General features: G+C 39.1%; 1 protein-coding gene across 1 annotated transcript in view; it reads left to right on the top strand.

The window, feature by feature from the left end:
• The window catches only part of LOC126175154 (partner of Y14 and mago), a 35,364-nt gene extending 22,074 nt beyond the window's left edge, over positions 1-13,290 (top strand). Inside the window, exon 4 of the mRNA XM_049921731.1 lies at positions 11,707-13,290. Coding sequence (XP_049777688.1) covers positions 11,707-12,149 — 443 coding nt within the window. The 3' untranslated portion in view covers positions 12,150-13,290. The remainder of the gene's footprint in view (positions 1-11,706) is intronic.
• Positions 13,291-18,150: the final 4,860 nt, after the last annotated feature.

Below are 18,150 nucleotides of genomic sequence, written 5' to 3'. Positions count from 1 at the left end.
TAAATTAAACTTTGCAAGGCAGGCATTAAGTGGTATCAGGTGACCATATGAAGTAGTTCTCAGCATCCTGTCTACCCTATTGCTCACCAGGATGAGCAACTCTGAGGCTTTTTTTCTTTCCCTCAGCAGACATGGATGTGTTACACTTATAAATAGAAACTGTCGTAGAACGAAACAGTACATTTGCGGACATGGATTCTTGTTCAAAATGTTACGAACTTGTTCCTCTCTAAAAGTCCTAAAATGAACAGGAATTTCCAAACACCCTGTACAGCATTTATAATCTAATGAATGGGTGTGAAGGTGTCGTACATGTGTTCCTTGACTGTGCCTACAAAATTAATCCAGTTTGCCTTGTGTAATTTTTCTAATGAACAAACATTTTGTATAAATGTCTGAGCTGGTGAATGGGCTCGTGACACTGACAATGCTGCATTATTGGATCTGAAGTAGGTTTACTATTCCAAAACCTGGTATGTGCCGAGTAAATGGATTAACGATGGAAAAGACACACCATGGTGTAACAATCAGGTTTAGAAAATGATGAGGAACTGAGATTGGTGGACTCTGTTTAAAAAAGTACACACAAATGTCAACAGGCAAAAGTTAGTTAGAAATCCGTGCATCCATAAGAAGAACAATGAACAAAGCGTACAACTACTTCCACCATAATACCTTAGTGAAAGATCTTGCCGAACATGAGAAAATTGTGGTCATACATAAAATCACTAAGGAAGTCGAAGGCTTGTATCCAGTCACTTGTCGACCGGTCTGGGGTGACAATAGAAGACAGCAGAAGGGAGCCCTTTCAAATTTCATGTTTAAGAAATCATTCATGCGGGAGGATCATACAAACGTGGCATCATTTGAGTGTCGCACGGACTCCCACATGGATGACATAGAAATAAGTAACCCTGCTGTAGTGAAGCAACTGTAAGGAACTTTGATTTTACATTCTCTGAGTTTACATTTTCCATGATTCTACATCATAAATTCATAGTCCCTGTGAAGAACCCATCAGATCAGTGCTAAATTCCCTGATTCTTCTTTTCTTCCTAGTAAGGTTTACTCAGGTCTGTGCTCTTACTTGTCGTCTCACTCGATTTCGTCCTGTTTTCTTCCTATTGGCATTTTATGTGACTGAACGGGTTATGTGTGGCACAGAAGACATACGGTTCACACAATGGGTGGGGGGGGGGGGGGGGGTAGTTAGGGGAATATTTTAGCCCATTGCAGAGAGGGGAGACATGAGAGAGGAAATGCTGACATAATACACAATAGCATTGCCAACAAAACATTTGGCTTCACCATGCAGTGATGATGGGTGGAGTACATTTCACACAGTGTTTTGCAGGAAATTGACTGCTGTAGCACCAAGTTGATGTTTGTGGATGAGTTGGTGACAGGAGCAAGAACTCTTTAGGGCATTATGTTAGTGGTTGTGCAGTGTGCGAATAATATTTGTGACAAGGAAATATATGAATGTTATTCCTCGTTGTTTCACTTGGAGCAATTTAAGCTGTCTTCCTAGGTTCCTGCCTAACCGTACACACTTGGAAATCACCACACATTTAGAAATAAACAGGCAAATATTTATTTAATCCTCTGTTCTCTTATAAGACAGTTACGTTTAATAACATCAAATATTACATAACATATTGTATTACAATCATAACAAAGTTCCAAAATGTGGTAAAAGTGCTAAGTTGAAAAAAATATATCTATTAGCATGCATGAGAGAACCTGCTGTTCGGCCATGATATCGACGATTTTGCTAGTGCTACCAGAAGCGGAGATAATTGGCACTACTTGAAAGACTTTCATTTGTCTCCGAGTGCTGCCAATGTCAAGCTGCCTCTAGACGTGAAGTGTTACAAAAGGTTCGAGTCCACTAGCAAATAACTTCTGTAAGCACTTGCTGAGGTGTTTATATTAGAAGGAAAACTTACTCAAATTTACTTCTTCAAGTCACTGGGCAAGTTTATTTCAAAACTCACAGCAGGTATTTGTTACAGAAGTGCAGTTATTCTTAAAAATCAGAGTAGTCAACACTGTTATTGCATTATTATTAATGACTAAAAATCATGGCAAAACACAAAAATAAATAAAAAACAGAAAAACATATTAGAGGATTACATATTGATGTTACCGGGAAACACTATTTAGTTCACTAAAATTGAGGCCTTCACTTTGATTAAAAACTGAGGGTGTTGTATGCAAATATCAAACATCTCTTGTTTATTGTATAATCAACTGTTCGATAACAGGAAACAAAAATTTGGGGCGGTATCTAACCAAGAGTGTGCACGTTCAAATGAATTAAGGACTACCATAAGCTGTTACTGGAATGACAACAGTGAAAATTTGTGCCAGACCAGGTCTCAAACCCGGGTTTACTACTTACTGCAACTGGTTATCTTACCATTTGGCTACCCGTGCACAACTCACGGCCAGATGCAAACTTCCATATGTCGTCAACAATTCATCTACATCCTGTACTTGTACACCCATTATGTATATTCCCGTATATGTCAGACATACTTGAAAGTTGCCTGCCTGGTACCAGCAGATAAATACAGTATTGCAGTGCCTCTGTTATCCTGATTATGATGCAAAGTTCCTTTCCAGCACAGATAGATAAATGGTAAGGTGACCACTTATGATAAGTGGGAAATCTGGGTTTTAGTCCCTGTCCGGCACAAATTTTCATTGTCATCATTCCATTCTACAGCTGATGGTAGTCCTTACTCGCAATTGCGAATTCATTTGATGTGTTTCATAACAGCTGTGGTTGGCACAGTGCCTGTTCCTTTGGGCATGCATACATGTATGTCCACAGGAACTTTGCATTGTAATCAGATCAACAGAGGCACTGCAATATCGTACAGACTGCCTTTTAATTGCTCTTCAATTTTTTCAAGCAGTATCCAGTACTTTTATCACAAGTGTAAAGCATATATGTTTACAGTAACATTAGAAAGTCATCTAAAATCAGAGACATCTGTACTGCCCTTGTACTTTGCCTTCTGGTGAAACAAATTGATACATAAACTCCTTTCACAGTTCCTTGACTGATGATGCCAATTATGTGTGTTTAGGGTTTCCAATAGTACATTTGTTTCAGCCGATCTGTATTTGTACCTTCTCTTTTCCCAACAGAGACACTTTCACACTGGTACCGAACACACACAGCTTCTGCAAGTTTGAGAAAAACTTCCACAAAAAGATATATTCTGCAAGTAATTGCAGCGTGACGGAAGAAACTAGAATGAATTTTCATACCACAGCAAAGTGTGCTGGGCCACAACACAAACCTAGGAACACGATCTGGCACACAGTTTTCATTTGTCGGGAATTTTGATGCAAGAAACTGTTTCCTCTAGCTTGTGATTTTCATGAATTTGACGAAAATGGTGGACATATATTGGTGGCGGGGGGGCTGTGTGCAGATGCAGTCGTTCATAATATTCCACTCATATCTGTGATTGTTTGTATAAGGCGCTGTTGTGTACATAGTTCCGCGTAGTCAGCGTGTACACAACTTTCCCAATAGAGCGCGCCCTGCTGTAAGCACAACAGCGCAGGCGCAGCGCTCGTCCATCTTAGAGACAGACCAAATTCTGCTTCCGCCCATTCACGTATTAATATGTAACGCAGCCAGTGAGATTGCTGCTAACGTAGAACCTTTTCTCCTTGCGGATCACACTCGCGTAGTGATACCTGAACACGCGAGGTATTATAACGAGTGTACAGACCTCCGATTAGTCAGTCTACATTAGTCTACATTTGTCTGTACCAGGCTATAGTCAAGTTTCAGTCTGCGCCTAATACGATTACCATATTCCTGTACATAGCCATGAAGATAAATTTATAGACACTTTTGTCAAGTATCAGAGATATGTGAGAATAAGATTAACGTACCAAGACCAAAGGAACTTCAGATTGTCAATTGTAAACAGCATCCAGAATCAAGTTACGTAATATCTATTTTTTTTATTATTTTAATAAATGTGTGTGAAAATTAATCAAGTTCTGTTTAAAGTTGGCCACCGTCAATCTGCTACTCTAAGCATGCAAGTGGCATTTCTATCGTCTGACCTAACGGCAGAAGATAAACACACCACGATAAGACCACGAGACATTTTGCTGACACTCGCCTACTTTGTTACAGCGACAAGTCAAATAATCTGATGGTGTGTGTACTGAAGGTCTTACAGTACGTACACCACAGGCACCGTACCACAGCAGAAAGTTTGGCAGAATGCGTAATAAATATGATTTCAGGTTTATGATGTTAAAGCAGTTGCAAGATGGACAAATAAACTGCATTGATGCAATGAAGAAGGCTGAACTGTTTCCTACAATAGCCATGAAAGTGTACGTCATGTATAAGATCGCTGAGAGCAGAGGCCACAATGTAGTGAATTTACCACCCTACAACTGTGATCTAATTCCGACAAAATTGGTATAGGCCAAAATGAAACACAGTTTCAGGGAGAACAGTTGTGCTGGTGACATGTCGAAGGAAAGATAACAGAATCTTTTTAATACTGCTTTCCTGTCAGTTACTGCACAGGACTGGCAAGCTTACTGCAAGAAAGAGCTGCAGCTGGAGCGAGAGTACTGAACATGAGATGGAATAATGAAATGGCCATCGATGAAGTTATCATCATTACTATGCCCTCAAGGGGTGGTGGTGATCTTGAAAGAAACACAGATGACAGTGATCTTTCGTGAACATCATTTTGACAGTTCTTTCAAGCACAATTATTACAGTTTTTAAACATTACTGTTGTCTGCGTTTAATAAATGCAATGTGCAAATAGATTCCAAAAATCAGTTTAAAACTTTCAATTTATAGTGTGGTAAGCTGTACATTCATTTTTCATTGTTTTGATATATAAATAATACAGAAGTTATAAGTCAAACTCTCAAGCATTAATATGTCAACAAGTTAGGTGATTTCCAATCCGACGAAAGTTTTACTTAAACAGGCAATACTTCCACAAGTGCCACCAGTGATTTCATGTTAAGACACAAAACACTTCTCCTCTACCCTCGGCAGTCGTAATGCATGGGCATGGCCATTCCGAACACCCACCACAACAGTAGTCCATTTATCATGGACAAGCAGCTCTAACTCAATTAGCCATGATTTTATCCATTACGTTACAGCTTATTCATCTGAAATTTGTATTGTGGATGAGATATCATAAAATCTCTTGAAGTCTTACATTGTAGGTGCTTTATTAATTGACATTTAATGATAAGTGTGACGTACTTGCAATGTACACTGAAGTGCCAAAGAAACTGATATAGGTATGCATTTTCAAATGCGGAGATATGTAAACAGGCACAATACAGCGTTGCAGTCGGCAAGGCCTCTATAAGACAAGTGTCTGGCTTACTTGTTAGATAGGTTACTGCTGCTACGATGGTAGGCTATCAAGATTTAACTGAGTTTGAATGTGGTATTGTAGTCGTCGCACAAGCGATGATGGACAGCATCTCCAAGGTAGCGAAGAATTAGAGATTTTCCCATATGACCATTGCACAAGTGTACTGTGAATATCAGGAATCCAGTAAAACATCAAATCTCCGATATCACTGAAGCCAGTAAAAGATCTTGCAAGAATGGGACCAATTACAACTGGAGAGTAGTGTTCAACGTGACAGAAGTGCAACCCTTCTGCAAATTGCTGCAGATTTCAAAACTGGGCCATCATCAAGTGTCAATGTACGAACTATTTAATGAAACATCATCAATATGTGCTTTCAGAGCCAAAGGCCCACTCATGCACCCTTCATGACTGCACTACACAAAGCTTTACACCTCATCTGGGCCCATCAACACCAACATTGGACTGTTGAGACTGGAAACATGTTGCTTGGTCAGACGAGTCTTGTTTCAAATTGTATAGAGCGGATGGACGTGTACATGTATGGAGACGACCACATGTCATTCTCAATGGAGAGAAGTCTGCAAAGTAAGAGTGATTTCAGGTGTGCCGCAGGGGAGTGTCGTAGGATCGTTGCTATTAACAATATACATAAATGACCTTGTGGATGACATCGGAAGTTCACTGAGGCTTTTTGCGGATGATGCTGTGGTATATCGAGAGGTTGTAACAATGGAAAATTGTACTGAAATGCAGGAGGATGTGCAGCGAATTGACGCATGGTGCAGGGAATGGCAATTGAATCTCCATGTAGACAAGTGTAATGTGCTGCAAATACATAGAAAGAAAGATCCCATATCATTTAGCTACAGTATAGCAGGTCAGCAACTGGAAGCAGTTAATTCCATAAATTATCTGGGAGTGCGCATTAGGAGCGATTTAAAATGGAATGATCATATAGAGTTGATTGTCGGTAAAGCAGATGCCAGACTGAGATTTATTGAAAGAATCCTAAGGAAATGCAATCTGAAAACAAAGGAAGTAGGTTACAGTACGCTTGTTCGCCCACTGCTTGACTACTCCTCAGCAGTGTGGGATCCGTATCAGATAGGGTTGATAGAAGAGATTGGGAAGATCCAACAGAGAGCAGCACACTTGAAGACTCTGCAGGAGAGACGCTCAGTAGCTCGGTACAGGCTTTTGTTGAAGTTTCGAGAACATACCTTCACCGAGGAGTCAAGCAGTATATTGCTCCTTCCTACATATATCTCGCAAAGATACCATGAGGATAAAATCAGAGAGATTAGAGCCCACATAGAGGCATACCGACAATCCTTCTTTCCACGAACAATACGAGACTGGAATAGAAGGCAGAACCGATAGAGGTACTCAAGGTACCCTCCGCCACACACTGTCAGGTGGCTTGCGGAGTATGGATGTAGATGCAGATGTAGATGTAGGTGAATCCATGGACCCAGCATGTCAGCAGGGTGATATGGGACCCCTGATGCCTCTGTGTGACTCTTGACAGGTGACACATATATAAGAATCCTATCTGGTCACCTTCACCCATTCATGTCCATTGTGCATTCCAACAGACTTGGGCGATTCTAGCCGGACAATGCAATGTACTACTGAGTTTAAACGCTTCCACGGGCCACCAAACTCCCCAGACATTAACATTATTGCACATATCTGGGATGCCTTACAACGTGCATTTCAGAAGAAATCTCCACTCCCTCATACTCTTTCAGATTTATGGACAGCCCTGCAGGATTCATGGTGTCAGTTCCCTCCAGCACTACTTGAGACATTAGTTGAGTCCATGCCACGTCATGTTGCAACATTTGTGCATGGTTGTGGGAGTCCTACACGATATTAGGCAGGTGTACCAGTTTCTTTGGCTCTCCAGTGTACTTTCAGTACATTGTTGCTTTGAAACGGCACACTGTGCACATGTGTCACACCCTAAGAAGGAAATTAATAATCAAAATCCACACAGTGGTAATTGACAAGCACTCGCAAAAGTTGATGGTCAAAAGCCGACTAGTGATATCACCATTGCAAAAAGTGGTGCGAAATCTACTCGATCCAGTTGAACTGCCATTGGTTAAAAGAAGGAACCAATCTCACCACATATTAGATTCCGACACCTTTCACCATACTTCATGGTTTTCAGTTTAATTCACCATGTTCACTAGTTTGTACTTTTTCCTTTGTGAACACAAAGGAAAGATGTGTCAAAAATGTGTGATCATAACAAGTTGGAAAATACCTCGATTACCTTGTACACTGATATCAATTTCAACTTTTTGCCAAGTTTTTACTTGTTGTTACACATCTGTGATTTTTTAAGGGCACAAATTATTGTATAGACATTGTATTGTACATTTAATTTCCTCCAATTATACAGATTTTATACAATCTATTAACGAGTATTAAGATTTTTAACCATATATGCCAATTAAATAGGGTTTTGCTCTTATTTTGTGTGTGTGTGTGGGGGGGGGGGGTTAACATTTTTCTTGATTCAGAATTTTCCTCAATTTTGCGGTTCTGAACTTTGGACCACATGAAAACGTAAAATAGGCGTTTCCCTGTAGTATCATGATGCCTCCTTTTCTATTTCATTCACAGTTGGTATACTATCTGTGGAGGGTAGTGTGGAGGATAAAAATCGTAGAGGGAGACCAAGAGATGAATACACTAAGCAGATTCAGAAGGATGTAGGTTGCAGTAGGTACTGGAGCTGCATCAAACCAGTCTCAGTTTGTGACTATCTTTTAATATTGTGAATATCACGTAAGATGCATGTTGGAGGAAGTAACATGTTTCTTAACTCATTTTGGAATGCCGACTATAAGACTTTTGTGAGTAAATACTCTCGGCAACACACAATATCTTTCGTTTTATTTCTCTTACAGACTGTTCATACCTGTAATGAATCATCCAACTCTTCGTTGTAACTGTTTTGTCTGATCCATTAATGTAAGTTTGATATGGGCCGGAAACAGATGTGCAATGCTCACACACTGCTTGAACAATGTTTGTGGATGCCATTTGTATAGTGTGCAAATTACTCTCCCTTATGACTGTTCAGAAGTTTGAAAAAGAAATAAAATTCAAGGTGAAGAAATAAAAACTTCGCTTGTGGCATTGAAATTCTGTCATATATAGCAAAGCATTTGGAAGATCAGTTGAACAGACTGGATACTATCTTCAGAAAGAGGTTATAAGATGAGCTTACACAGAAGCAAAACAAGGGTAGTGGGCAGTAGTGAAATTAAATCAGAGGATGCTAGGACAATTAGATTCAGAAATTAATCACTAATAGTAGCATGAGAGTTCTGCTATTTTGGCAGCAAAATAACTGACAGTGGCTGAAATAGAGGGCATATAAAATGCATGTTGGGAGCAGGAAGAAAAGCATTTCTGAATGTGATAAATTTGTTGATATCAAATAAAAATATGTTAAGAATACCTTTTCTTGAAGGTATTTGTATGGAGTGTAGCCTTGAATGGAAGTAAAACATGAATGATTAGCAGGTAAGACAGAAAATGGTAGAAACTTTGGAAATGTGGTGCTACAGGAGAATGCTGAAGATTGGAATGGCAGATCAAATAATTAATGAGATGGTACTGAATCAGATTGAGAAGAAAAGAAATTTATGGCACAAATTCACCAACATAGATGATCAGTTGATTCGACACATACTGAGGAATGAAGGAATTGTCACTTTGTTAATGGAGGGTAATATGAGAAGAGGAGAATAAAAATTGCGAACGAGACATAAGCTTAACTGCAATAAGCAGGCTCAAGTGAATGTAGGTTGCAGTAGTTACTCAGAGACAAAGAGGCTTGCACAGGATAGACTAGTGCGGAGGGCTGCCTCAGACCTTTCTTTGAACCGAAGACCACAACAAGAACATGATGTTTCCAAAAAACTCAGTCTGGCATCTGTCTTCCCCAGATGCTAGTTTTATACAGTCATTCCACCATATATTACTCAACACAGAAACTATTCGTAGTTACTCGAAGGTTGTAACTGATTCCAGTTGCCAAATGCCAATTGTTTAGCTGTATGGTGCCAGATTCTTTCACCTGTTTTCATACATTACTTCACATTTATTTATATTGAGGGTCAGCTGCAGGTGTTTTGCATCAAACACTGATGATCTGAGAGTCTTCCAACATTTTGTTGAGAGTTACTAACAAAGTCACCTCCCTGAACAACAACTGCGTCATCTGCACAGAACTTAATGGGCTACACTCTGTTCTTCCACCTCATCAACAATTCCTACATTGCTTATTTCCTAAAGAGCATTTCAGGAGTAATGACATTTGCTGTAAATTGCATGATGGTTTGTGCAACAGCACCCTGACAGGTAGGCTGTGACCTGCAAGAAACTCCACATGTTTTCATATTATAGCTCTGGTGCTGGGCAGTCAGGTCTCCCATCAGGATCTGGCATTACCGCCTACCAGCCTGGGCCACACTGAAAGCTCAGCCATGCTACGGAGGCACTTGCTAGGAACTTAATCACAGAGTGCCTTTTCTCTATAGCAGACATCACCAAAGTGGAGGACAGATAACATAACTCCTTTGTTACATAATGGAAGGATTATTGATTGACGACTCCATGTTGTCCTGTGCACTATGACCAGATAACAGGTATACTTGAAAAAAGAGACAGCATTGGTCGTATATTTTTTACTATCACAAAATCAATTTTCTGTCACTGAGTGACCATCTTCAGTGCTATATTGTATAACTTAAATTAGGATGCACTGTTGTCAATAAGCTTACGGCAATCACATAGACTCAGTCTATGTGATTGCCGTAAGCTTATTGACAACAGTGCATCCTAATTTAAGTTATACAATATAGCACTGAAGATGGTCACTCAGTGACAGAAAATCGATTTTGCGATAGTAAAAAATATACGACCAATGCAGTCTCTTTTTTCAAGTATAATGGAAGGAGTTGTGCCTTCACGCTGAAAAGCTCCCATTAATTACAACTAACATCTGCACTCCAAACAGGCATACTTTCGTCAAACAACTTTACACAGATTGTGCTTTTGTGTGCCAGCTGCGACAGTCAGGCCAGCTGTCGCGACTGTCTACCGGCCAAATGTCACATGAGCCAGCAAGTAAACTTTCAGTAAATCTTACTTGAGCCTCTGTCCAGGTACAACATCGGCCACTTCGTTGTCACAGACTGTCTCCCAATCGGGAGACCTGTCACAAATCTGAGTACTTTTCGTTGTCCACCTACCAATTGTTCTCAGCCCATTCCCCTACTTTCCATCCTGCTACATTCCTTCCCCTAACTCCATTTTCATCCCATCATGCCCCCTTCTTTCCTCATATCAGCATACACTCTGCTTCAAGTGAAAATTTCTTTCTGGACAAAATACTTTATTTAATTAATGTTCACAGTCTTGCGAAATCAGTTTATTTGGATTTAAAACACAGGCGACAATATAAATTTTACTCTAAGAGTTAGAAATGCAGTGTGCTCAGCGTACAAATATGTTTCATGGACAAATATTGAAAAGTAGTTGCAAAGATACAAGAGAATTCACATCAATGCCATTGTTTAGATTAGATTAGATTTACTTTCATTCCAATTCATCCTTTACGAGGAGGTCCTCCAGGATGTAGAACATGTCAGAAAAACAATAATACATGACAAATATTTACAACTGAAACTAATGCCACAGTGTGGAGCAGATTGTTGAGGTCTGTATGAAGTAAAGTAGTGAACTAATTATAAATGTTTCAATGATATGCTGTTAGATACTCGTGCAGTGACTGTAGGTGGGTAAGTGGTCCCATTGGCGTGACAGGTGAACTAGGCAGGGAACCATTGCAGCACAGGAGGGAAAATTTCTGGTCACATGTTCTTTACAAATACTACACAGGCGAACCATATTGGATTGCACTATAAGAGAGTTAAATTTCTGGTTTATACTGACATATTAGGACTAATTGTGAAAGAAACGGTATAGGTAAGTATTCATTTGTATAAAACAATTAGAGAGTGGAACAGATTGCATTCACAAATCCTGCTCACACTCGTAACAACAATGTGCAGTTTCAAAATTTATCTTGTTAATACTGTTCTCTTTAACAGTTTTCTTTGCATCTACTTTTTTTCTTACACCTATATCATGGTGTAATTTGGGTATTATTACATTCTCTGTCCTATTTGATATTCCATTTGCAGTTTTTTTTTTTTTTAATTTACTCTTACAAGTTTTCTTTGTGCAATATAACTGTAGCACTTCCTTTTTTTTCTAGTTGCAGCCAAATCTACCAGGAAGAAAAAGAAAAAAAAGAAATCTGATAATACAGATGAAGTCAGTGAAGGCATGGAGAAAATGCACTTATCTCCAGGAAAAGAAGTGACACAGAACAACAGTCCGGTTAAAAATACGAAGCAGACTAATTCTTGTAGTAAGAATCCATCTCAGAGTGCTAAAACTGCCAAGAATTCATCACAGAATAGTCCTACAGCCAAAAGCGGGGGGGAACCATCGCAGCAGAATGACACGTCAATGAAAGATCCTGGCAAGAGATTGAAAAACCTCAGGAAGAGGCTGCGTGAGATCGAAGCTATCGAGGAGAAGATCTCCCAGGGGCAGGACAAACAACTCGAAAAGGACCAGTTGGACAAAGTGGCGAGGAAGCAGGAAGTCCTGAGTGAAATAGAGTTGTTGTCGAAAGTCGTTCGTTCCTCTTAATCGTGTAATATGCTGGAACTGCATTTACGGGCTGCTGTACAGAATTAAGGATGTTTTATTCATCAGGAATAGGCTTCTACACCAATCTGTTACCATTGGTTTTTTTGACGTGTGTAGAAAATTTTTATTGTTACTTTAACAACAGTGAGTCACCACCAGTAATGTAACATACATGTTTTAAGGACAAGTAGTTTTAAGGTTACTTTTAACCTTTAATATGAAGAGTGTCATCAGTTTTTTTTGTACAGTTAAATTTTGAATTGTTTTTGTGTTTCCGCCTCTCGTGTTATACACTATATGCAGAGTGAGGTTGTTCATCATTGTACAGTGTTTGCTTTCTTTGTAGGAAGAGAAAGTAATTTTATTTTAAGTGGAGAATTTTTTGTTTTCTCCCAGTCTTGTGCAATTACATTGTGTGCATGAGAAATTCAGAGATAGTGTTCTCAGGCAGTCCGAACAATATGGTTTTTGTATATTGAATTACCAGTTGCAAAAATTAAATAATAGTTCCTTCTGTTCCCTTAATTATGTCCTTAGCCTACAGGATAAAAATCTGCCCTGCATTTCTGGAGTGCATGTCCCCACCCCCCTCCCAAAAAAGAAAACATTCCCCACAAAATTTAGTGCAAATTTAAGCATTTCATTAAACAGTGTGTGTTCTCTCTATTATTATGATTATTTACTGTTATTATTATATTCTCTGTACAAAACTCTGTCCTCCAGAAGTTTCCTCTTCAATATGTACAAAGCAGCTGGTAATCAGATCGTGTTTTTGAGGCTTTTTACTGTCAACTCATTGAAATCATTGTGAAAAAATTCTGTGGACACCATTTGTGCCATACCTGCATTCTTCCTGCTGCTAGTGATTTATGGTACATGCCATGTGCAAAATATTTCTAGTCTTTTGAAACAAAAGTCATTGAATTTTTTTATTGTATTTGACAGGCTACTTTTAGGTTTTGTACTACACTGTAAAAAAATAAAACTTGTTTAAAATTTAATTCTGTCAATCTAACAGAAATAATGAAATTTGTATGTCATTTCCAGTGGTACAGGATTAAGTCTTATAAAGGATTTGTGACTTATTCACATCACATACTGTGAATGATACTGCCATTAGTAAATTAATACCTAAAACATATTTTGTGTTTATTTTGTTACACCTGTTGGCAGACCATGAAAGTGTCAGTTCTAATGATTCAGTATACCTGACGTGTTAAATGTTGGTTTGAAGATGCTCCTATGTCATTCTAAGCAGATAAGCGTACTTTTCATCATCAGGTTGTAAATGTTTTGCTTTTCTTCATGAAGGTGGGAGTAATGATGACTTGCAGAACTAGCTTGTTACAATTCTCACCTTATTGAGGATAGTAATTGTTTGAAAACATGTAATGTCCAGTGTCACTACATGACCATTCACACAATATAGTCTGATTGTTAATGTAACAATGTAATTTGTTGCCACAGTGAAGGGCAAAGTACTGAAAGAGATAAATTTGAGGCAAGCAAAGACATGTAGAGTTCCTGTGTATGTACATATTTAAGTGATTAGAGGAAATCCATGCAGTAAATTTAGACCACTGAGATAATGTAAATTCAGTAGTTTTGAGGCTAGGACTCAGGAACTGCATTGCATAAAAACTAAACTGAAATTTTGTGGCACTATACTTTCAGTTGTACCAGATACTATGCCAGTGTAAAGGTTATTACAAGTAACTAAGTTACAATATTGCACTCCCCCAAAAGACCGATATTACAGTTTTGAAAACTTGTTATAGTTGTTTGGTGACCTACAGAGCAAACAGTTTCTCAAGCTACGTAGAAATGTGGCAGGTATTGTGTGTATGTTGAATAAACATTTTGTTTACTTTCTTGTTACAAGGAAAAAAATAGCAGATTCCAGTAGCACAATGCAATATTTGAGGGCACACTTCCTCAAACTTGTTATTTCGACTAGCAGGCAGCTGCTCGGTACACGGGTGGCAAGTGAACAGAGTCGTTGAATGTTATCAGTGTTGGCTGTGGAAACAAACCTGCTGCTTTGCTACAGTGACAGCTGTTGCTATATATGGATTTCGCTGAGAAGAGGTCACGTCCTAGTGCAAACAGCATGCAGTAAGAATCCCAATAGGAATATCCATTGACACGTTCCACATCGTAACGCCTACCGTACCGTGCGATTGGTCAATGGAACACGCAACCAACTAACTAACTAGCAGAGTGTGTGTTTTTTTTTTTTTTTTGTTTTTTTTTTTTTTTTTTTTTTTTTTTTTTTTTTTTTTTTTGCAAACTGAAGAACATGCTAAACATTGTGACATGTATAATAGTGTTCAGGGAGATGGGCATTCACAGAAAATTGCAAAGTTAAAAGAATTTGTCTCCAATGAGGCAAGATCTGTTATGTCAATTAACTTTTAATATTATTGTAGTTATAATATTATTTACATGACAATTTTATTTCTAGGAATTTGAAGCTACAAATGGTAGTCGAGTGAAGGTTTTGCTTTAAAATAGCTCGCTTAATTGCTCAGGAGCATTGACCATTCTCCACTGGCATCACAAGAGAAGTACAGGCCGCGATGCTCATAGATTGTATCATAATTGAGGTGACAGTTGAAAATTCGAAATCAGTCATGGATCAGTTTTCACCAGCTCGAGTAACATTTTAAATGTAATAGAAGTTGCTACCTGCTGGGTTCTGTTTCTTCTCACATCCATTCAAAAGGCTCACCAAACTGAGGCAATAGCAAAAATGTTGCAGCTGTGTCAAGCCCATCAAGAAGACTTCTTCAGCCATCTAATCACAAAATGAAGTGAGCATCCAGAGAAGTTCGGCTGACAAGTGCAAGTCTTATTTAATTCAATGTAACAATGGGCGACTAGTGCCGAATATCCCAAGGTAACCGACTTATGCAAACGTTGGAAACCTGGTATCACGGCTGCCCTAAAAAGGCAAAGACCAAACCATCACTGGGCACATGTCATAATAGATTTTTGGGATTGCCATAATATGGTTCTAGCAGAAACTTTCACAATAGTGTACAACAAAAATCTGACAATGTTACAAGAGGCTGTCTAGATGAAACATCTTGGGAAGCAGTCCAAGAAGGTACTTTTGTTCCACTACAATGACCCAGCTCATTTTGCACAGGACACAGTCACAAATGCTGCTTCTCTGGGGTATCAAGTTTTGTTTCAACCCCATATTTTCCTGAGATGGTGCCCTGTCACTTCTGCCTCTTCCCTTGGATCAAGAAATCACTGAGTGGCACACATTCCCAGAAAATATGTAACTGTAACAAACTGAAATTGGAAGAAAGGGTTATACTACTGTATGGACACACAGACCAGTCTGTGAGTTCACTTCAAGACATATTACCTGTTCTGTTTAGAGATTTCATTGTTAGAGGCATACCAAACAGCTGTTTGATGAATGATAATTGTTACCGGATCTTGTTGTATTAAAATCTGTCTGGTGTCATTTTAAAAGTGACGAGACTGGCCCTGTGCTAATCTGTTCTCCAGTGCACATCTCAATATGCCCCGTTTCAGGCTAAGTGCAGGCACGTAAGGCGGGAAGGCTTGGGCAAATGATTCATGGAGCACATAGTTGAAGCTGCGAACATTAACAGTGCTTGCTAGTGACAGGACTATGATAAGCATGCGCGACGTTGAGCTGTCATAATATGCAGAATGCTGTAAAGCAGTGTTCAGCTGGGTGCACATTTACACTAGATGAGTGCAGCCAGACAGCTATGATGAAAATGTATGCAGGTTACCAGCAAGCATATGTCACAACGTATTGAGACGGAGCGAGAGAGCATGCCCAGCTTAACTGGGCAGGCATTGCGAATAGTGTCTCATATCTGGACATGATAGGCATTCACTGACAGCAGGTTAAATCTAATACTGTTTTATTATTTACAATAGGGAATACAAACATTTAAAAAAGTAGATTGACAGGAAGCGCTTCAGGGCAAATGTAAGGATTTAGAAGCATATTTCACTAGAGGAAAGGTAGATACCACCAACAGGAAAATTAAAGAGGCCTTTGGGGAGAAGAGAAGCAGCTGTACGAATATCAAGAGCTCAAATGGAAAATCAGTCTTAAGCAAAGAAGGGAAAGCTTAAAGTTGGAAGTAGTATGTAGAGGGTATATACAAGAGAGAGAAACTTGAAGGCAATTTTATAGAAAGAGAAGTGGACGTGGATGAAGAAGAGATGGGAGATATGATACTGCAAGAAGAATTTAACAAGGCTCTGAAAGATCTACTGATAGCCTTGGGAGAGCCAGCCATGATGAAACTTTTCCATCTGGTGTGCAATATCTGAGAGACAGGCAAAATACCCTCAGACTTCAAGAAGAATGTAATAGTTACAGTTGCTAAGAAAGCAGTTGCTACAGGTAGGAAATTACCAAACTATTAGTTTAATAAGTCATACTTGCAAAATACTAACATGGGTTCTTTACAGAAGAACAGGAAAACTGATCGAAGCTCACATCAAGGAAGATCAGTTTGGGTTATGGAGAAATGTAGGAATATGCAAGGCAATACCGTATTTACTCGAATCTAAGCCGCACCTGAAAAATGAGACTCGAGATAAAGGAAAAAAAATTCCCGAATCTAAGTCGCACCGGAAATTTGAGACTCGAAATTCAAGGGGAGAGTAAAGTTTTAGGCCGCACCTCCAAATCGAAACAAAGTTGGTCCATTGTAATATGAGACACAATTTAGGTCGAATGAATGACGATACAGCTACAGTAGTTTGGTTCGAGTCGTAAGCTTAGCAGTTAAGCTTTACCAGGTAGCCATTGCTATGCGTCAGGCGCTCCGTCCGTATTTATACGGGTACCCTTCCTTTTTCACGTGCTTCGTCAGGTTTGAATCGATTGGTTATTTTGCTTTGATCTGATAAGTGATGTTTTCTTTGTTATAGGTGTTTGCGTCACTCTAAGCTGAAAATGCATTACTGTACTGTGTCACGTATTGTTTGTCGCATTCTGTAGTGCGTGTTTACGGCCTGTCGCCGCTCGTGGCATGGCTTGCTTTTGTGCGCGCTACCGCCGCTTACAATTTAAAAAAAAGAGAGAGTAATCGTCTCATTAGCGAAACAATGGCAAGAGACTGCTATTTGTTATTACTTACACTGCTGCTTTCTTTGATAATGATCAACAGGAACCAAATAATAGACTGCGTGTGATAGAACAGTTAGGCGAAAATGTTTCTCCGTTTGAAAATCTTTGCGGCCGCTTCTTTAGTACATCAAATTCTGCACAGAAATTAGAGTCATCTTAAAATTAAAAATCTAGTCAGTTGCCGTGCTTCATTTCTGACTGTATCACTATTAGGCATAAGAATAATACGAATATAAACATGACACGATACGTATATTCTTCCGCGTTTGCTGTTGTCTCACTCTAGTTTCGCAGTTTATTAGGCAGGCAGGATGTAAATGAGATAGCAGCAAACACAAAAGAATACATGACAATATGTTGATATTTGTATTATTCTTATGGTGAAGAAAATACTGCATGTGATTCACATTTCATCAGGTTCCTATTAGCAACCATCTCTGCTCACAGGTAGGAAAAAATTCAGAAAGTAGAGTTGGCCATATTGACAAACATCCCAAACAGTCTTGCATGTCGGATTTTCGTAGTACATTGAAATTCTGCTACATTCGAAGATGAACAATACAGAATTTGTATTTACTTCGTTGGATAATGTATGAAAATGCAGTGGTCGAAACTCGGGGCGGAGAAAAAAGCTCATCTTCCACCTTTTTTTTTAATTTATTTACTGACGCGGAGGTTTTGGCGCCAGTATTTATCTTTGTGCCTACAAAGCATGCCTGTGTAGCGCTACATATATTCGACGGCAGAAGTTAGTTGTGGCGGCACCTACCAACATTTTTCAGAACTTCCACTTGCTTTGCACTCAATTCTAAGCCGCAGGCGGCATTTTGGATTACAAAAACCGGAAAAAAAGTGCGGCTTAGA

Source organism: Schistocerca cancellata, chromosome 3, assembly GCF_023864275.1.
Source record: "Schistocerca cancellata isolate TAMUIC-IGC-003103 chromosome 3, iqSchCanc2.1, whole genome shotgun sequence".
Lineage (NCBI taxonomy): Eukaryota > Metazoa > Arthropoda > Insecta > Orthoptera > Acrididae > Schistocerca > Schistocerca cancellata.
Note: the sequence above shows the minus strand (reverse complement) of the source record. Positions and strands in the feature narration are given on the sequence as shown.